General features: G+C 42.4%; 1 protein-coding gene across 9 annotated transcripts in view; it reads left to right on the plus strand.

Annotated features, from left to right (window-relative positions):
* Nucleotides 1–1,496: 1,496 nt before the first annotated feature.
* celf5a (cugbp, Elav-like family member 5a) overlaps nt 1,497–22,451 on the plus strand; it is a 184,835-nt gene continuing 163,880 nt past the window's right edge. For 6 of the 9 annotated variants that reach the window (XM_031863879.1, XM_031863882.1, XM_031863883.1 and 3 more), the window contains exons 1-2: nt 1,498–2,007; nt 18,650–18,732. In XM_031863879.1, coding sequence (XP_031719739.1) covers nt 1,650–2,007; nt 18,650–18,732 — 441 coding nt within the window. In that variant the 5' untranslated portion in view covers nt 1,498–1,649. Of the gene's footprint in view, nt 2,008–18,649; nt 18,733–22,451 lie in introns of all 9 variants that reach the window. The other 3 variants (XM_031863880.1, XM_031863881.1, XM_031863886.1) reach the window with 2 other exon arrangements.

Here is a 22,451-nt window from a genome sequence, read left to right on the forward strand (position 1 = left end):
AAATAACACCTCTCTTGGGGGATTAGCCTGCTTGCTATTTGAAAAGTACTTACAGTAAGTCTGCTAATTGTGGTTAATGTTTGCTGGTCCCTTGACTCAATCTAATGACAGATTGCAGATACCATTCACTTAGAAAGATAGTGCACTTGTTGCTTGCAGCAGCATTTACTGTACAACATACATGATCACCTTAGTAGATATTCATACTGTATTTGTCTTATACTGTATTTGTATGGTGAAACCTCAAGAGTTAAATATAGAAAAAAATGATTCAGCAAACAGTTCTTTAAGTCCAAACTGAGTGTCTTTTATGTAAGACAACTTTAACACAATATTGTTTTGCTCTTTAAAGCTTTGGAATGCATGCACACTTGTTAGACAAGATATTGGCAAGAGAGCTATAGAAAACCCCAAGAGAGGGAGCAAAGAGCCTTCATTGTTCACTCTTGTTTTCCCATACAGCTACATTGAGTATGAAGCCCTATGATGCAAGAAAAGTATCATTTTCAGATTGTAATATACAATTTCTGATTTGGGATTTTCAAGAAGTATCCAACTTTTGTTGCTGTAAAGCCTCTTTAAAGATAATGGAGCAGTTGCCTGATTTCTGTGCAACTAATCCTCCGTATTTTAAACACTTAGAGTTGGATTTTGACATCTTGATGCCAGCTTTTTATCATTAACACTTGTGAACTGATGAATTACAACTTGGGACTTTTAACTTTGTGAGGCTTTTCACTTTGCTCCACCACATTCCCGACGGAAACATAGCACCATTTCACTTGATTTATCTACAAAGTTTCAATTAAACTTCATCCAACCGCTGCAGCAACTTCGCAGATTGCACTTCACTATATGTCAGCATTTTACTTTACTTAATTGTCAGACTCAGCACGACCCATGCAACTTACATTGAAATACTGCGTTCACATTAAAAACATCAATCATTTCTGAAAGAGTGCAGTATATGGTCACATGACTGCCAACACTTGTTTAATTAAATTCCAGTAAAACATTTAATGAAGAGCTTTTAGTTGTACTACCAGGCCTTGTCGTGAAAGACATTTAACAATGCACAGGTGTAAATAATGAACTTAATGATGGCTGTGGTGGTCTAACTGGGACACTCAAATAGAAAGGAGCCATCGTTAATGTTATTAGTAACACCTGTGCTCCTCCTGCTACGACAAGTCAAACTGTCTGCTGAGGAAAAGGCCTAAGGGATATTTTAGTTAAAGTTAAAGTATAAAGGTGTAAAACAAAGGTTTTTGCAGTAGGTCTTCTTCCACCACTGTTTAGATGGAAAGTGTTTTACAAACAAACATGCTCAGTCATTTAAAAAAAAAAAAAAAAAAACCTGGTCAGAGTCCACATTACAAACAAACCTTGCTGCCTCTCTTATGGCCGCTGGGTGTCACTCCAGAGCGTCTAATATCGCTCTTGTGCGCGCTTATTCCGGCACTATCACCCCCCCTCCCTCCGCCTGCCTTGTACTGTGTGTGCGTGTGTGTTGTGTGTCGGATAGAAAGTCAGCCTGGTTTCCAGCTGAGTGCTTGCTCTCCCAGCGTGTGTGTGTGTGTGTGTGTGTGTGTGTGTGTGTGTGTGTGTGTGTGTGTTGTCATTATTATCCACTCTGCTCCCAGCTCAGAATGGCCAGATTCACTCAGACTGAAACAAGAAGGCAGCACCATCCACAGCAGCCCCAGCCCGCTTACTCCAGCTTGGTTTACACCGGACCGGGGGCGCCACCGACCCAACAACCACTACTACTTATCCCACATCAGTACCAGTATCCTCAGCTCACATTTCCGAAACCCATGAACGGGTCAGAACCCATTTCAATTCATCCGGAGAGCGGCAACATGAAAGACCAAGATGCCATTAAGCTGTTTATCGGGCAGATACCGCGGAACTTGGAGGAAAAAGACCTGAAACCCCTGTTTGAACAGTTTGGGAAAATCCACGAACTGACAGTTCTCAAGGACCGATACACCGGCATGCACAAAGGTAACGTGTCGCCCCTCAAATGGCTGCAAGGCCCATATAAAGCTGCCGAATTGCTTATTATTTCCTGTACCTTTTGAATTAATTTGTGTTGAAATAGTGACGCGAAAAAATACGGGTGTTTGTCACTTTTTAAATTTTTGACATTTTTGACATTTGATCAATCTTAATCCACATCTGATATTGGTCTAAAATTCATCATGTGCATCATTGCTCGCATATTCTCATCTAACATTCTTGAGGTGTGTTTATTTGTTCCAGTTATAATAGCTTATAAAGTTGTTCTTATCTAATATTTTTTAGAGCATTTGTATTTGTATTTTGATAAATCCCCATTTTCTGGACAAGCAATTTTTTTTTACAATTATAAGTAGCGCTTGAAGTGTCATGAATGATATGATGGGGTGATAAACTGTATGTGTGTGTGTATGTGTGTGTGTCATGTTCTGTATTGCTATTTTCTCAACACGCTCTTTAAGTGGGGCAGAGGCGCTTGGAAAGGATGCATTTTTAAAGAGCCTTCCCATGCCAGTCCCATCTTTTTTTTTTTTGCGGAGGGACGCCATCATTTATTCATCCCATCGGCTTTTCTTTAACGTCTCCCCATGTGCGAATGGGGCTGCGTTGGGTGCAAACTCGACACACAGCGAAATCAGTTCAAGTGCCACCGAACGTCTTCCAAAAAGGGGCGCAAGAGCTGACGCAAGATGACGGACGTCGGCGCGGAGAGTTTGGGGAGCGACGCGGCGCTGCTCGCGCTGAAACGGGAGGTGGAGGGTGTAGATCCAGTCGGCACACACACACACACACACACACACACACACAGTGGAAACTTCCTCCTTCCATAATGAAGTTGGTTATCAAAGGTGTAGGCTAGATCACTGTCTGGGTGCGGGAGAACCATTTCGCAATACGTCACGCAGTCGATCCACGCAGTGTAGACGTCATCGTCATCATCATCACCATCACCGTAATCGTCACCACTTTCAACCAACTTTGATTTTCTGAATACATTAGCAAACAGCCAGGTTGGACAATAACCATAAACTTTAGTGGTTGAAACCATCACAGTGACATTTACGCCTCCATGATAATAATGACTGTGACCAGCAGTGCCATAATTATTGTTTTCATTGTCATCATAATTTTAACATTTGAATCATAATTCAAAGAGAGAAGAACCAGAAAGACTGTCCTTTGGACAACATTGTCCATCTGCATGACGTCTACGGTTTAAAGTGTGCTTTCACCTCCGTGTTTCTAAATCTGCCCAAATAGATGTCGCAGACCAAAAACACAACTTTCATTTTGTCACATTATTGGTAAAAAAAAAAAAAAAAAAAAAAAGTCTTTCTCAATTCAATTCCTCCCCATTGTATTCCCCATCTAGCACTCCTGCAGAGCGGATGTTGATATGTGAGGGATGTTAGTAATGGAGATAAGCTTTTTATTGCGGTGACATTTGAAAAAATAAAGACAAACAACAATCTGTGACACTAATGTAAATGCCATTTGCAAACATTGCAAACAATGGCCCCTATGACATATAAAATCACCCTCAAAAGATATGAAATTCGCAACCATTGCAAAGGTTTGTCCATAACTGTCACAAAGCCCTTCCATCGAGGCCCGATCAAAGACAGACTTCAACATATGATTGACATTCTGGGATTGACTTTAGAAGACACGGGATTGCAACACACAAATAACTTTAGATAAGATTATGATGAGTGATATTACAAGTAATAGAAGGGAATGGAAAAAATATGCAATTAGCTGGTGATCTAAAATATCTGCTCTGCGATCATATTTGGATCAAAACCCTCACAGGATGTGAGGGTTCACACTGGATGTACTGTTCCATTCGATTATTGTAGCTGCTGTTAGCCACACATTTCATGAAGCCACATCTCTTGAGCTGATATTGTTGGTGTGTAGAAGGGAGGACAATGTCTTCAGTGCAGCACTCATTTGGCATTCCTCGGAGCGTGTTTGCGTGTGCATGTGTGTGCATACGTCTTCAAAATAACATTGCCCTGTGTTGCATAATGATTGCAGCATTTAGCTCTTAAGTGATTGTCGTCTGATCGTGGTGGCAGGGAAAAGACAATTTAGGCTCTTCGATGTATTTCCATTGATAGAAAACTGAGCTTTGATAGATCTTTGTATAATCCAAGTGAAATATCTGACACAATTACAGCTGTGGAATAAATCCAGTGGTTTATTTTTAGTAGTAGCTTAGCATAAATACAGTGATTTATTTGCTCACCTAGATGTTTTTTTGTCACCATAGTATTATAATAACTATCACAAATTAATATGATCATACATCTACATTACATCATTCATGCTCTGGTGGTAAAGTTAAACAAACTGAAAACAAATCTTTGTATGAAATTTAAATGAGAAATGTTTGTTTTCAGTGAAACAATCTCTTTTTCAGGTCGCCTGTTAGTATGAAATGCAAAACTCAAATTGCAAAGAGCTGTGGAACAAAGTATATATAATAGTGTGAAAACAATCCTGTGAACTTTGATTCTACTGTGTGTCAATCAGGACTTTTGTTTATTCAGTTAAATTAAAACCGAAAAATCCCAAATGTTAGCATGTTTACATGTAGATCGATGAGGTAATCTCTCTGATCTGAGTACAAGTATTATACAAACTTAATCCTAAATGTTCTTCTCAAAGTGATTTTTTTTTTACCTTTATACAATAACTTACAACAAATACAACAAACAACAAATGCCGTTCAGTCAAATGGTTTGAAATGTAATGACTCCAGGCCACACCATTAACAATACATAATCAAACCCTAATGTGTCAGTGATCTCTGATGAAGTGATTTTATAGTTAATCATGTTAATAAGCAGAAAAGGATTATGAGTAAACTGTAATGGCACCCTCAAATAGGCACATTCAGACAGACAAATACATTGATGGACAGAGGGATAAACACACACACACACACACACACACAAACACAAACACATTATTTTCTTCATTCTAAGTGTCGTGCATTTGTAGTCACTGCACCCATCTGTCATTTTGATTTCCATGTCATCCACATTGAGCTTTGTGTGTTTATTATTTCCTCTTTTCTTTTGCAACTATTTTCCCCCCTTGGTAATCCATGAGGGAAAACATGGAATTAGTTTGTAAAGCGTGATAATAATGCATGGTCATAATAACTTGACTCAAGAGGATTAGCAAATGTGCATTGTCTGAAGCAGCAGTCTCTCGGGTGATCAGCTGGTTGCCTCCCTAAACAGTGGCTGCCTCTGCCAATTAAAAATTCAGTCTAGTCTGCCTCTTCAAATGATTAATTCTGCCCACGCTGTCGATGGCCTGCCAATTATTGTCGCCCAATTGGTATTAATAGGTGGAGGATTTCCTGATGTTGAATTTATCACAGACTGTGAAAACTTCTCCCTTTGACTCTAATTGGCTTCCACTTATAGCACATGCAGAAGGCATGTTTATGCAAATACATATGAACCAAGGCTTTAATCTGTAGTCTTAGTTTATTCATGTGTTCAGTTTGCTGTTTCCCGTCCATCTTCGTGTTGAAATTGACAGTCTTGCTTTGCATAAGTGGATGTATACATGAAAAGCCCTCCATGCTGTATCGGTTTCAGTGTAGATTTCTGTTGAATTAGCTCCGTTTGTCCGGACAGATTTTATCCGATGAGTTTGGTTAACTAATCTTCCCTCGTGCGGTTAAGTAACGTGAGCTCAGATGACAGAGAACGACTGCAGGTGTGTTTCAGCACAGCAGACAGACAGACGAAACAATCCTAACGCTGCTTCAATCTGCCGGCCAACTCAGCGCGGGTATCAATATCAAGCTAGTCTCGGGTGTCATTGTGTTAATGCGTTTATAAATGGACAGAAGATATTGCCGTAGACCCTCAGCCAAGCAGAAGCACATTAAATCACAGAATAATCTAATGAAATATTTATTCGAGTTTGTATTTTTTTTCCTGCCTCTGAGCTAGTCTGATGGATAGCGTCCCTCTGTGGTTTGCCCTCCCAATAAAAAAAAAGAGAAAATTAAGGAAACAGGAATAGTCGGAATATAGCATATGCATCAAACCAAAATGATATGCCGTTGCTGTAATATGAGACTGCAGTTTTCATATATGAAATGATACCTGAAAGGCGGCAGCATTGATTAAACTGAGCTCTGGTCTGTTGAAGCCTCTCTCTCTCTCTCTCTCTCTCTCTCTCTCTCTCTCTCTCTCTCTCTGCTTTGACATGATGGAAGTGAGAGTGCATCCACACGTCTCCATATTGTGTGTGCCTTATGGAAAGTGTCAAAGATCACGGCACTGCTGTAGGACAGCATCCCCCCTGGGGAAACAGATGGTATAAATTCACTTACAGACTATAAACAGAGCTGTAGAAGTGACATGGACGGTACGTACACAACACTCTGTGATGATATTACTGATTTAACAGACATCAGTGGAGCATACAGGCTTTTTGCCAGTGTGACCGGTGTATCGTTGCTTATGACATTAAACGGCTTCATAAAGGTTTTAAGAAGGATTTGATTCCATATGCGAACAGGAAAAACAAGTCTCGCTCTCCTTTGCAGTCGTGTGCAGCGATTCGATTTAACAAATCTGGAATAAAATCTTCTGCGAGGGCCAGTGAGCGCAGGCCACCGAGCCAAGCTAATGCAGTAACAACGCTTGCAATCTTTAAACGTCTGTAAATATTGTAATAAGCAACAAGGCTTTCCTCATAAAAGATGCAGCAGCTCAACGGGTACTGACAGGCGCTTATGGGCCTTGACTTCAGGATGAGGAGCGCTGCCTCCCTCTCTCTGCTCCACTTTTCTGTTGGTTTTCCAAAGAGATTGCCAATCTCAGACGCCGACAAGGCCGCGCTCCGCTGGAGGTTAGTGTCCACACGACTCACCTGTCTTTTATTCTGTCTCCGCTCCTTTCCCCTTAATCCCCGCCCGAGAGAGCCTTTCAAACGGATTGATTTCCTGCACCAATGCAACATTCATTATGGCTCGCAGTACATTACGCTTTCAGTATGTTGGAAGTGCCGTCATTCCGTGACCTTTCTGGAATATGTTTGCTCTTAATAGGTGCCTGGAGCAGGGATAGATATATGAGCAGATGTACTGTGAGATCTAAGGGAAAACATGAACCGATTCCATCACTAAGACACTGGTTTATGAAACCATACACTACCTCTGTATGTCATTAAATGGATTGAATGAAGCTCTGTGCCAGTTTGTTTTAGATTGTGGACAGTGTCATGTTTGGAGGTGTGACTATAATGGCACTGGTGTTCAGGGTTAGAGATCCTTTAAAAGGTGTTTCATTGCTTGGCTACCTGGAAGTAAATGTGCTTCTTAGAGTTTATTGATAAAAACTCAAATGATATGATTGTTTCTGCGATATAATAATGTTGTAAATGTGTTGCAAAAGTCTTTTAAAAAAGACCAATGATGTTTTAGAATGGAGTGCTTTCTATTAAACATTTAGTCTAGAAATATTATTAATATATTCGATTTAGCAAGAAAAGTACATTTGAATTTATATAAATAGTAGGGGAACTTCATTCAGTCCTTTGTGGCGGTGCCAACAGCCATTTCAAATTATAAAGTGAGGATTTGGGGTTGAATTATTTTTGGTCACATTTCTCTTCTAAAGGTAGAGTCGGTGAAGGCGTAGCGCCTTCCTGTTCATGCACAAAGGTCACAGCTATTTCCTTAGTCTAAATAGAGGGATGGAAGCCTATCTATTTTGTATGGGTAGCTTAGCAGAGAGTGCCGTTGCCTACAGAGCAGAGTGTACTCTTATGAGGGGGGGTATAAATGCACAGAGGGGGGCATGAGAGGAGGGGGTTGGCAGTTTCTGTTAAAATAGCATGAGCTCTTTAATGTTGTGTTTGAGCCTGGCTGGGCACAGATTCATTTTAGATGGAAAATGAAATAACAAGGGAGAGGGGAGAGAGGAGATTTTAATGCAATGTTTTGTGATAATCCCTCTCCATTTTGGAATGGTTCAGGAGAACTCATGCGATAAAGCCTTGTACAAGCCTGGAAAATAATAAGTTATTTGTCTTGCCTTTATAGTACTGTGCCCTTGGAGGGCTCGCTAACCCCCATGTTTTGGCCAAAAAAACAATCACAGATTAGTCAAGCTGTCACATCTCTCCGATTGCCAAATGGTTGAGCCCTTGTTGCTGGTGTGAATATACAATGCATAAATGTCATACACGTGGATGTGACTTAGCACCGTCACTCGACCGAATTGGACAGGGAAGGACGGCCCATGTATACGGCAGGCCCCACAAGGCAAATGACAGACAGACACATGGGTGCAGAACAATGGATGAATAGACAGATGGATAAGTGGAGGGGGGAGGGAAGATGAAGTGTTTGTCAGAGATGCAGAAACAAATAGCTGCTTTTATCCCAAGGCTGCGGGAGAGTAGAGTGATGGCTCGGCTCGGGACATGGAGGATCCCTCTGTCAGATTGAGAGAGCCGCTTGGACACCGGAGGGCAAGAGGGATGGAGGAGGTGCAGAGGCCAAGTGTGGCAGATTTATAAAAAATAAAAAAAATCACTTGAACATTTTGGGAAAATCCCTCCAGTGACAAATGTAATACTTATTCCAATATTACTATCGCTGCTGCAACTGCAAAAACTACGACTTCTACCGTGTCTTAGAGGCTATTTACTATTTAATGGCTATTATTATTCCTACATTACCAATGTAAGCAACAATAGAAATGCTCATATCAGCTGTAACAACAAACTAAATGATGCTAAAGTTGACAACATAGGAAATACCTCCCAAACTAGTAATTATGATAAACAGCATGATCAGCAGCAAGAGCTTTTTCCTACAGATATTAAGCAATCCCCAATTTGTGATGAAGACACATTTGAGATTGGAAAGTGTCTATGAATGCTCAGGTCCGTGAGGGATGTGTGAAGATACATGCTGCTCAGCACGGTTATAAATAGAAATTCTGTGGTATTTCCGAAAATAGGTTAAGCTGCCATCACTGCACTGCTGGCATGACATCACTGATTGCCTGCCAGCCTCCCCCAAAAGGCCGCTCTCCCACACTGTGCTCAAAAGGAGGGAGAGAATGAGGGAGAGACATAAGGAGCATCTGTGGGCGACTGCATGTCCCCATCATTTCCAGCGTCTCCCCCCCCCCCTGTCCTTTCTCTCCTCACGCCCCCGTCCCTTCCATCACGCAGCCATCTCTCCCCTCACTCCTTCCATCTATCTTTCCCCGCTGTAGCAGCCCCGCTGTAGCTAACAGTCTCTGTGCTTTATCGCCAGAGACACAAACTGGTCCGGGGCTTTGTACCGGAGATGTATCGCATCCACTTTTCTTTATTTATTTTTTGTGTGTGTGATACAAGCAACTTGTGTGCCAAACCGTGCAGAAAACACAGATGAAAGTTGGAATTTGTGTTTCGTTTTTGATCATCAAATGTTACAATTTGGTTGAATAAGCAGTGTGTGCAGAGTTTATACGAGTTCCAACATGGCACCCGTTCTGTGGTTCCCCATTCAACGGTGGATCTGGCTTAATTAAAAAAGACTACTCAAATTAATTAATGGCTGATGGGCTCTCATATCTGTTTCATCTGCTCTTTGGGTTCACTTCAGAGCTCTTTCTTTGCCATTCTTCTGAGCTATAGATGGATGAATGGATGGATGGATGGATGGATAGAAAGAAGATAGATTTATGGAACCCTTCAGGCTGAATTTGGTTGCTAGGAAATATACGTCAATGCAATTATCACCCTGATGCCTGCTTATTAGTCAGACCATTAGTGTCAATTAGTGTCTTGAGACAAAGGCAGAAAGAAAGAAAGCTGAGACAAGTACACAAAGTCTTATTTTCATGCTGTGCTCCATTCGGTACATTCATTGAATAGAAAGAACATCTACAAGAGGCAGGGGACTCATTATAATTTTGCGTATAAAGACGTGTGCAAGTAATGTTTCATTCAAGGTGGTCTGTGTTTAGCAGCATAACAAAGAATAATCTGTGTGTGTGTGTGTGTGTGTGTGTGTGTGTGTGTGTGGTATTGTGGGTTGTGTGTTTTTTCCTCCTCACGTCTTTCTTACTCATTCCTCTTTCAATCACTCCATCCGAGCACCTCTGGGCCTTTGAAGCGCTGTCTTTAAAGGTATCTTTCAATTTGTAAAATCAAAGTGACTGAAAACCTGATCCGTCTCTTAGTCCGCAGTCAGTTTGCAGCTGCCAGTCAGCCGTGATTGTGGCTTCGCTATGATCAATTGATCCGTCTCAAAGGTTTATATGCCTTTCACCTTTCAAAAGAGGACAAGCATCGTTAGCATAGAGTGCTGCAGGGAGGACGTATTTTTGTAGGCCAAACCCCCGGAAGTTAACACCCCACTGGTTCCCTCCACAAAAAGCCAATGGGATTATCTCTGTGGCAAACACAAGTTTATGATACTTATATGTTCTGCTCAGCATCATAATCTTCACAAATGAACACCAGTTTTATGATGTTTGACATGTGAATGCCATCAGCAGAAGTAAAAATTGCATATATTTGATATAGTAGAGCAAAACGTTACAGCTTGTGTTAACCGAAGGCCTCATTTCAGGCATCTAACTGAAAACTCCGAAGTGCAAAAATGTCAAAGTCATTTCTGCAGCACTCTATTGCATCAAATATGTCAATCGGGTACATTAAATGAAGCATGGTGCGCTGTGTTGTACTATATAGAGCGGCAGGCAATGGGCGTGAGCCAAGTGAAAGTGATTTTATTATTTCCTTTTGCCTGGTCTTGTTTGTTTCTCCAAGAGGTTGTTACAGTACATGAAAAAGAGGAAATGCAGTTTTCTGTCTTTGACTGGTGGGAGTGGGGGGAACCTTATATTGATTTCTGTATAAATCCCCTGGCCGGAGCAGACTTGGCTGGGGGAGGGAGGCTGGGACGACGGGCAGCTGAGACGGGACTTGGCAGGTAAACTCCTGTTGCCCTCCCAGAAGTAACACGGCAGGAGGCAGTAAGTGTGAACCTACACATTATTTACAGCTCTGTGAAACTCCATCCATTAACGGTGTCAATTAGCTTGCTCATCAGGGATGCGGGCCACTAGATGTATTTAATGATCGGGCCCCGGCTTTAATAGCAGAAGAGGGATGAAGTGCACAGACAGTCCACACAAGCCAAGGATAACTTTAAAGACTACAGTACGGTGGAGGATGCCAAACGCCGTATCTTAACTGTTATACAGAACCACATATTGAAAGAGTTCTGGCCAACTTGGGAATAGGCGGTCAGTTGCAATCTATCATGTCACCTCTGGAAACTGCACCCACCGCCAAGAGGCATGATCTCAGGAACTTTGTCAGGAGCTAGTTGGAACTGTATTACTGTTGTCAGCCTTCCTAATACAGCATCACCCACGCCCCGTGTCAGCTTGTGAGAGAAATACTCTACATTTGGATTATATATGAGGAGCCACTTGTGCCCTGAGATAATTAACCTCAAATTGTGAGTGCAAAAGTCTATCTCTCTCCATTGTTACGATGGCTTCTTTGCCCCAGTTATGATCCTGAAACAATACACAGGGCCTCTCAGGAAGAATTTTATTGCATTCGTCACACTCATTAGGCAATGCACGCCGCACCGCATCACGCGCATGCATGTGTTCTGCAAATGCACACTTTCGCACCAGCACACAGGCAGTCCTTTGGGACGTGCTGCCTATGGATCCGTTTGACTGCTGCTCGGGGGCCAGTGCAGTCTATGTGAGCGAGTATAGCAACAAATCAATGGTTGAGGTCTCCTACTCAGGGGTCAAAGAGGATACGAGGGAGGGTCCGGGGACTATTTCTTGCCCCTCATGATGGACATCGATGCTCCTCAGCGCCTTGCGACGTTCATCCTCCCCCGGACATTGCTCAAGGTGAGGGAATGACAGGAGGGGTAGTAAAAGGGGAAATGGAGGAGGATTTGGAGCTGGATGTAGCAGAGATGAAGGATGGAGTGATTGATGAAGGAGTGATGGAAGAGTGTAGTCAGCTTCAGGATCATGAGATGGTGACTGAGCACAGGCGCTGGCTCCCTTTAAGGTGTCTGTCTGACTTAATTAAGGTTTACAGGTTACGCTAGGCTATACTGCTTATATTACAGTCCTCATTACAAGCCCATTAGGCCCGGGCAGAGAAAATATTGTTGTCAGAACATTGAGTGAGAGCATTTTGGAAAGTCCCTGCCAACTCCATGCTCCAGCTCTTCTCTATCATACCTCTGTCTGTCCTCCTTCAATTTGTAGTCCTTCTCCCTGAACATTGCCATGGCTGTTTGAGTGTGTGAACAGATTGGGGATCTTTTTTTCAAAGGTGAGGGAGTGATTATATGAGTTAAAAGCTTCTCCGAGACCAGACTGATTACCCCCCCTCATGGTCAATCTGCGCCACTGAGCCTCCTGCCTCCCTGGTTGGCAATGATTCAGGTCATAATCACATTGTATCAGTGCTGATGATGTGTGTTTCAGCATCCGACCCCTCCGAAAGGCTATCAGTTCCCCGGAGCCCCACATGGCAGTAAATGAAGTAAGCAAGTAATCTACCCACAGTGATAGCATTTTCCAAAGAGCGCAAATGATGTGTGAGGGAGCAGGCGAGACTAGTGCCAAGACTGGCTTGGTTTCTGCTACCTGCACACTTTCTGGCCAAGGAAATGCCACATTGAGAGCAAGTTCAAACTTTTTTCATAACACTGGGGCAGTTTGGCTCCTCTGGGGCGAGGAGATGGAGAAAAGGGAGCAAAAAGGCGGAGGGAAAAGAGAGACGTTGTGGTTTAAACTAACCCTGTCTCTTTGGAATTGCATTCATGTTTGACGGTTCTGCAATACACGATTTATGCCAATGTAGAAGTACATTGAGCTCCTGCAGTTGACGTCACAGCCTGTAGCTGTCAGTCCTATGGCAGGCACAAATTAATCTCTCCATGGTCCTACTTAGTCGATATAAATATCATTAACTGATGAGTTAGTTTTTTGTGAAATGCCAAAGAAAAATTCAAGACCCAGAAAAAAATGCACTGTTAAAAGAACAACCACTCCCAGAGTAAAGTTTGATATGAATATGGATAACGAACGAAAACCGCTAATGGTGCAAAGGGATCCGTCTTTGAGAGCGAGCACTTGGATTTGTTAAAGGAGAAGGCAATTACTGCTGGAACAAATGGGGCATACTTCTTATAAGATGGTCTGCATCATCATTTATTATTCTTGATAAAGACTTTTTTTTAATTTATGAATTATTTACATACATTACATACTTATATTACATATTTAAAGCATTTCACTGGTCAAAAACCGCTTTCCCTTTTTGGCATTCTTATTGGCAAGAGAGAAAAAACTATTCAATTAAAACAAGTTTATTATCTTAAATGATCTATTGAAAAAAATCTATTGAATTTCATTATCTTGTAAGTATATATTTTGTTTTTCGAGGGTGAAACTCAATGTCAACAATCTGTAACTTATCTTTGGCAATAAGGAAGAATACATTCGAACGCAACATTGTTGCCAATAAAGCTACTTTGAATTCGAGAATTAGCCAATCAGATGACGCCTGTGTGCGAGGCTCGCGAGTGCGAGAGAGCTCAGGGTTGTGGAGAGACAACGACAAACGATACAAAAGCTGACGGAAATGTTGATAAAACAGTTATTTTTCACTGCAGAATGTAAAGTAAGGTTCTACGGTGTAGCTAGTTCATAGTTGTGTGCTAAGGAGGACCCGTTCAACAAAATACGTCGTGTGAAAGCTCGCCGAAGCTGGTGAGTCATAACAAGAAATAAATAAACTACGCCATTAGCAAACAATGCTAAAGGGGATTTAGGATAGTGTTAGTCAAGGGAGCAGTGCAGTTAGCGTTGGCTTACTCTTAAGGAGTTAATGCAAGCTGTGTGTGTGTGCAATTACTCAGGTATTAACCGGTAGCTGGTAAACATGGACGTTTTGTCAGTCATGTCTTTGCACTAGTTTCATCATTTTTATTTACAAAAAGAAGGATACAAGTTGAACTCTGTTTTATATCTTCCATTCTTTAATATCAATTTGGGACAACTTCTGTGTAAGTGTAGTAGATTGTAGTGTTTATTGTGAAGGTTAATTATAATAAAAGTTTTTACATTGAATGATGTACGCATTTTTTCCGAGAGAATTGATTTTGTGCTTGTATTCATAATTGTCCTGCAAGGCAATTTTTAAATGACAGTAAGTTCTGGCTTTGCATCATGCAAGGCGGGTTTGTCAGTTTGATTGGTAGTGAGCCCAACTAGTTAAGGGGATTTTCTTACCTCGGTGATAGGAAGGTGCACCCCAACAGTTGTACACTGGATTATAGTTGGATTTAATGAGGAACTGGAATGTGTTTACGTTCGGGGGGAAAATATCAATAGTATAAAACTGTTTTTCATCGGGAACATTGCTTATGCGCCTGATATGGAATTTTGTACATGGAAACTGATGTGTGACCAAAAAAGCCCTATGCTCCTTCCTCATTACCAGTACGAATATATTGCTTCTCAGGGAAAAGTAAGAGTGTTGATGTTAATGTTGGCTATATTTTACTGTAACTGTGATAGTGATTTTACTCTAAGAGCTGCGTTTCATTTTCATAGCCGTGACCATGCCGTAACAATATTGGTCGCAGAACAAGATTTTTGCAGAGTTGTCCAATATTAATATTCTGTTTGCCGAATAGGTTTCTTAAACAGTGGTGATTGAGGCTTGTGTTTCATAAGCGTTTGGGTCTTTGTGTGTGTGTGTGTGTGTGTGTGTGTGAAAAAGAGGGTGAGCACAGTGAAACTTGCACTTACGTTGTACGTTTGTGTGTGAAAGTCCAGTGTTTATGTGTATCTGCTCATGTGACAGCTGGGTAGAGAGCTGAATATAATGTGATATTAAGCAGGTTTTGATTGTGTAGTGCATGATGAAATGACAGTTTGTATTCAAAATCAAACAAAGGAACTTGAGGAGCTGCTCACAGCTGCAGAAAAACAAACTCTAGCTGGAGGAGAATATCACTCGAGAAACACCTCAGAAAATAAAGTATTTAACCGTTGGAAAAACCTTATCTTTTTTATACGAAATACAATTTGGCAGAAAAAAGGAAGCAAAATATAAATTTTAGAGATGCCCCCATCATGGTTTTTTTGCTGCCGATACCAGTTGCTGATCCATTTGTTGTAACTAATAGAATATATACTCTTAGTATGTAATATAGAATTGAGACACAGTCGGTTTGTTAATTGAATAAGTGTGCCTGAAACAAGTGCTTACACACGGTAAGAGGATCAGATGAGCATGTCTGTGTGCGAGTATCCATGGGTTTTATCAATAGGGCCTCCAAACATGACAAAACAATTAGTACAATACAGTATCCTACTGTGCAGCAAACACACAGGGTTTTGGTAATGGAGAGCCTGAGCCATGGTGAATGTAAATGGCTGCTGTCACCAAAGCTACACAGTATCCTCCACTACTCACTCTCTCTAACGTTCGCTCTCTCTCTCTCACCCACTCTCTCTCTCTCTCTCCCCCATGTAAGGCTCGTTAATTACATGCCAATTCAACACAGTGGAGATGGAGAGACTCAGCCCTCTTTTTTTCCCCCAGTACACACACACACACCGCACACACTTAAAAATATATCATCAAGAAATAAGAGACGAGAGGAGTGGAGTTGGCATTGACGAAGAGGAAGAAGTCGGGAATGGAGGAGAGAGAGGAGGGAAAGGGAGCAAAGAGGAGTGAAGGGATTTCTCCTCTTTGGAGCTGAAATCAATGTGTGAGATAAGGCTGTTTTAGGTTTCTATCAGATGATGCAGAGGATCATTGCCTCACAATGGGAAGGCTTACCCCATTGCTGTGTCAGCAGGCTCCGATTACACCGGCTTTTTGTTGTGTTTCAAACAATTTCATCATGCTCCCCCCCTCACACTTTAGCACTTGGTATGCAATGCAGCACTGGCAATTTGTACGTGTTTGGATTCCAATTATGGAGTTGTTAAAGCTTTTTTCGCCTGTGGCCTGCAAATTCTTATTAAGCCATACATTAAAGAGCACAGAATCACATTTAAATGGAGTTCATGTTTCCCTTTTGTTTGCCAGTGTTGTGGTTTATTATTAATTTATTCTCAATGCCCGATGCATTACACAAATGAATTGTGTTTGTGATTGTGATGCAAAATACTTGTTGCTTATTCAGAGATAGGGCCAGCGTTTGTCAAGTAAACCAACAACAACAAGCCCAGAGAGAGTGAAAAAGAGAGAAAACAAGCACCAAAATGGAGCCATTCCCTCCTATTACCCTCAGCCATTTGAGAAACAAACAAACCCAAAACAACAATGACATTTCCGCAGTCTTGGAATTTTCTATTTTTTTTTTTTTTTTTACAAGCTGAAGAGAGAGAGGGAATGAGACAGCAGTGTGAGTGATTGAATGATTTGGCTGGTGGCCATCGGAAATCATTAGGTTAGGGTTGCTGGGACAAGGCAGGCTATGAGGAGGGCTGCACCGCGACACCAATGCTACAGTCAGCCACCTCAAAGGTCACAACCCTGGACAGACTCCATCACTATCTGTCTTTCTCATACTTAAAGGCATGGCAGGGTGCAGACCGACTGTCCCAAACAGAAGGCGGAGCTTCATGGAATGGTCTTATCCTTTCTGTATATACAAGGGGAGGTTTGCAGCCACATGAACGCATTTGGCGACACCTTAGGCTTAAAGCATCAATGCAAAACAGGTTACGGGTCAATAAATGGATCAGTGACTGACATGACATTTTAGCCATCCTTTTTGATGCAGTCCTGAGGAGGTTACAGTGGCGACATAGCCAAAGTGCAAGGGTCACTGAAATGGCATTAAAAGATACACATGAACGAGCACACGACAAAAATGGATGGTGAATGTTTAGAGTGGTTAAAGTGATCTCATATGCAACAAGGAAAACGAATTTGAATATTGTCTGTGTAAAGACTCTTAATACATCACCGCCCACTGAATACATTTGGCTGTTGAAATGAGATCCAAAATGCAGTGGCTGCTAATAAACCATCTTCAGAGTGGCAGAAATATGATGCATGGTAACCCATATGAACCTCATTAATAGAACACAAGCAAATCTATTTATTCAGAGAGTCAGGGGGAAAATGATTGGCTCAATACTCCATCTGGTTTCTCTCCACCTCTCGTCCTCCCTGCCTCTTCTCTCCTCTTTTCTCTTCTGCTCTTTTCTTCTCTTCTTTATGTATTCAGTGATTTTGACAGATGTGGTGTGTGTGTGTGTGTGCACGCATGGCAGCACTCACCCTGGAGAGTTTTAACACCCCCTCCCGTCCTCCCTTCTTCTCTGACACTATCTCCCTCCTTTTCCTCCATCCCTACGCTGATCTCATCCCTTCTTTGCCCCCCCCCCCCCCCCCCCCCCTCCCCCCCCCCCCCCCCCCACCCAATACTCTCCTGCAGTTTCTTTTGTCTCCGCTGCTGTCACAACTGTTCAGGGTGGGGACGCTGGCCAGGCTACTAGGAGCTTTTGACAGGACATGGCACTAGGGATGGGGAGGCTGGACAGGCCTGGCAATTCATCCAAAGAATTCTCAGCTCATCTCCTACCTTTTTTATTGTGGTTTTGTTTTTTTCTCCTCTCCACTTGCCATATGTAGCCTGATTCCTTGCCCCGTTTTCATTGTTTTCACTAACTCACGAGACCCTGCACGTTCAATTTCTGCACATAAGAAATCATTATATTTAGAGATGCCAGTTTTCACCTGATTGGCTATGATCGGGGACCGGCCGGTCAGTCTCATATTTTCATATTTTGCCCGTCGTATTTAAAGATGTGTGCTGCTGCCGCATGATGGTTGTAACGCGGCACAGACTGTAATGTCACAGACACACAACATGTCTCGGTGTGGAAGTTCTTCAGCGAGACTGAAGAAGACATAAAGCTCGCAATCTGTCACAACTGCAAGTCGTGGAAAAATAAGCCGTGGAGAAACAACCGTAAAACCATTTGTAACAAATAACTTAATCACTTATTATATTGTAGTTCATTCCCATAAATGCTGCACAGAATAATTGCAGTTACCAGCTCGTCTGTCGACAGCACAGTGCTAAACAGCTAACATTGACGGAGGTAGCTTACAATATTTAAATAAAACTACTAAAGCCAAGAACTTTAACAAAGTCAAATGAAAACATTCAGAATTTTTGGTTGGTTTGGTTGGATGATTTACATATTTTGTTCTGGGATTGTTGGTGAAAAAAGTTACACTCTAGGCTTGTTGTAAGTTATAGTTCTTAGAAAGAAAATCTAAATCTGCACATCAGTTTTAAAAAAAAATCGGAAATCCGGAAAATTGCAATCGGTACATCTTTAATATTGAAACAGCTCAAACATTCTATTTGAAATGCTTTGTAATTGTATCACTGTCCTAATATTCTTAGTTGATATTTCCTTGAAAGTCCTGCGTCTTTTTTGTAATATTTTAAAAATATTTTCTACATTGTTTTTGTTTGTTTGATTCAGATTTTGTTCTGTTTAGTGTAATCCTAATAACGTTGCTATGTGGTGTGGCTCTGTTGCAGGTTGCGCATTCCTCACCTACTGCGCCCGAGAGTCGGCCATCAAAGCCCAGAACGCCCTCCATGAACAGAAAACACTGCCAGGGGTAAGTGTCTGTCTCTCGGTCTGTCTCTCTCTCCTCCTCTTCTCACTCTCGCCCGTCTCTCTCTATGGTGGTCGGCCATGCCATCTGCACCCGGCCGCACACCAGCCGGCGTGCTCCTCGTACAGTCCCAGAGATGAAAAACACGTTGGACAGCATTCAATCAATAGCTCAGCCTTTTGAAGGCCCAGTTGCAACTTTTCCATGTGTCCGTTCTCCAGGCGATATTGCCAGCATTGATTAGACGCACTCAGACTCACACTTATGAAGCAATAGCATAAAATGAATGGAAATTTATCTGGTCTGGCTTGAATAAAACCCCCGAAAAACTGAATCCGTCAGCACGTTAGCGTGCTGTTTACTACAGAGTCGTTTTGTAACCCAAACCGACGTCAATATCTTCCCCTACCTGAGTCCCCTCTGCTCTGCTCCGTGTGTGTGTGTGTGTGTGTGTGTGTGTGTGTGTTTGTGGCGAGCCTAAGCCCTGCACTCGGCGAAACACGAGAGCAGAAGATCGTAATGAACGTGTGAAATTTTAGCAGCGGCGCTCATCATTTTGAATGCATAATGAATATAGAGGAAACACTGAATTTGTGTTATTGTTTTAGTGTAAATGCATTTCCGAGTGAGTATGTACACCTGTGCATAGCTGCATCTGTGAGATCCTCACAAGTGTGGAAAGAATGTAGAGGTGGCTCCCCACAGAGGCAGTGCGGCTTAACATGGTCAGATCAAGCCTGCACCGGGGAGGAACATAAGTAAAGATCCCCTCCCCTCTCCTTACCCCCAACCCTTGGATAGGAGACACAGAGCATGAGAAACCCAGCCAAAAGGCACATGTTTCTGTTAAACATGCAAATGCAACTACCACAAACTTTGAACATTTTTCTGGTGGCTTTCATGAAAAACAAGTTGTTTCGTTTATCCTGCAAATTAGCCGAGCGCGAGACTGGAGGGCGCTATTTTCCTGCTTTTTCCTCTGCATTTGAATAATAACACGGAAGACAGAGAAAGGGGGAAAAGTTATTTCACATAATGCCAGAGGATGTGTTCATGAGAGTTTATAACAGTGTTCAGCAATATGTTAAAAAAGGAGGAATCTCTGATTATTTCACTGTTTTTGTCCATAGTCTGGCTTTCTAGTACGCTTCTCTGTCACGTCTCATAGTCATTAATAACATCCCCGCCTGCCAGATTGGCAGGAAGACCGTAAGGGTTGACCTACCTCTGGGATTAAATGGTTGATGTGGCCGAATGTATAAATGAGGGGCATGAGGGCACAGACATAAACGCTAACAAGTCTGATGCTCTTGCCTGCACACTCTCCTTTTCTTCGGGTGCGTTTCGTAAATCCAATCTGATGCTTAAAACACCTAAATGACTGAGTGCTGTTGTTCGAAGAAACGGAGCCTTTATTTCTGTATGAATTAACACATAGGTACGATAAAATGGATGAAAGAAAAACTTTCCTATCGATGTCTCTTGTGCAAGAGCTTGTTGCCAGTGAGGATGACGATGATTATGATGAGACGTCAGACTGTAACAACATGCATATGAAAATACGTTTTAAAACGTTGACAATAGCTAACGTTAGCAGAAACCCAGTTAGCTTAGCTAAAGGTTTTATTAAATATTATGCCAAACAAGTAACTTTCACACATTGACGCTTTGCCCAGAGTACGTTCTGCTGCTCTGAGAGTGCGGTTCTCTGAATGACCGAAGGGTACGTTCCAACAGCGCTTCAAATTTACAAACGGTCCAGTTTGTGCCAGAGTGACCATTAACAAAGGCACCCCTAGTGTGTTCTTAGAGAGGAGCAGATCTCCAAATCATCTGTGCTCTGGAAGGTTGAACAATAACCTGAATAGAGTTCTGTAAACATAATTACTGTACACAGTATCACTTAAAGGCTCTCAATTTGAAATTCAGAGCGGAGGGATTGCCTCCACACAGCTCTCAACATGAAGACGGCTGAGCCGGCGGCTGGCAGGTAGTGGTGCTAACATCGCAGTGATGACAGAGCTAAAAGCGCTAACCTGGTGAGAACCGGAGGGTGAGTGTTACGCTTCCACGACGACGATCCGGACGGCGTTATCAGCGGTAACTGCCATTCGAGCACAGTGCAGAGCGGCGGTGATTAACATGCATGTTTCTTTTAACATGAATGTGAATGGTTTTATCCATTCACGGTTATCAAATAACATCAAAGACTGCAGTTAATCATAAACACAGTGGTTGTATAGATATGAATGGTGATGACACGGCAAAAAAGTCGCAACCACGATGCATGGTAAATGAGCTTTACAGGGTGCCGTAAAGCTCACGGTTGAAACTGCGAGTCCACCCTCATCCCGGGCCTCTCCAAGCCGATCTGGAGCCGGGCCTGGCGCACTGTCACGGAGAGAGGTCCCACGAGGGGATCGTCCCACAACGAGCAGCCGTCCCTGACCCGCCGAGATTGAAGTGCAAAAACATTTCCAGTTCATTATGAACGAAGGGCCTGGACTGTCGAGGTAATTAATGTGAAACACTGAAGGTTATAACATGACTACGAAGACCTGCAAGTTATTATATTCAATCGGAGCGAATGAGACGAGTGGCGGGAAGACAGCAATGCGGGCACTGCAGCAGTGTGTGCAGGTGTGTGTATCAGGTGGCTGTCGGAGAGAATAGAGAGAGGGAGAAAGTGCAGCTGGTTCAGTTGTATCGATAGTGCGGAGAAGTATGTACTAATGTATCGATGAACGACTGTTCCAAATCTTGAGTCGAGTCTAAAGTCTTTTGAGGATGAGTCGCAAGTCACTGTATGCGCAGAATCGAGTACCCATCTTTGACATGCACACACAAGTTCAGTAACTTTGCCTAAAATAAAATAAAACCCCTTGTACCTTTCAGTCCCGCTTCAGCCCCCCTGCTGTCTTCTCCAGCGATGTCCACCCCACATCCTCCCCCGGCTCCCCTCTGTCCCTTTGCTCCGGCGCCGCTGCTCTTCCTGAGACAGTAGCGTGTCATAGAAATGTAACAGCCAGACGTTGATGGGTGTCAGGCCTCACAGACGAGGCTGCTCTGCTGTTCCTATTCCTTCAGCTTCACTCACACACACACACACACAACAAGGAAACAGAGTGCATGCTATACTACAGCATCCACACTTAACACAAGCAGCTACAACACTAGCTAATCACAATTAGAGTAGCTTGTCAGGGTCCCTAAACATCCCATAGACCCTGCTCACCTATTAATGAACCAACAGCTGGGGAGAGATGTATTCAACAATTTAATTTAAAGAAAGAACATATCATCTGACACATTTTACAACAAATGCCATGCCGCATTGGGCTTTGTGTGTTTCTTTATGTGTGTAAAAATAAATGTGTTTGTGCATTTGACTGCCTCCCATCGTCTCTCCTGTCCCTCTCTCTTGAGCCTCCATGCTCCTAAATCTTTTGTGATATGACCCCTGTTGCTTCACTGCTTGATGGTAAGTAGATATGCCAGTTGTTTGTTTGCAAAATCCTGCTTGATATGCAGTTTGCCAGGGGCTACGCTGTAATTAATGTAAACTACGAATCCTCCAGAGATGAGTTACGAGTTATTAACGTCTGCGTTTTTGTCGTTAACCCCTGCATTGCTGCTCAGCTTGGAACAGTGTGGTTACCTGCTTATCTTTTACTTTAAATGTTTTGAATTAATTATTGAATTAAAATAACCACCAAAATCCT

The sequence above is a fragment of the Anarrhichthys ocellatus genome, unplaced genomic scaffold (assembly GCF_004355925.1).
Source record: "Anarrhichthys ocellatus isolate YVR2014 unplaced genomic scaffold, GSC_Weel_1.0 scaffold30, whole genome shotgun sequence".
Taxonomy (NCBI): Eukaryota; Metazoa; Chordata; class Actinopteri; order Perciformes; family Anarhichadidae; genus Anarrhichthys; species Anarrhichthys ocellatus.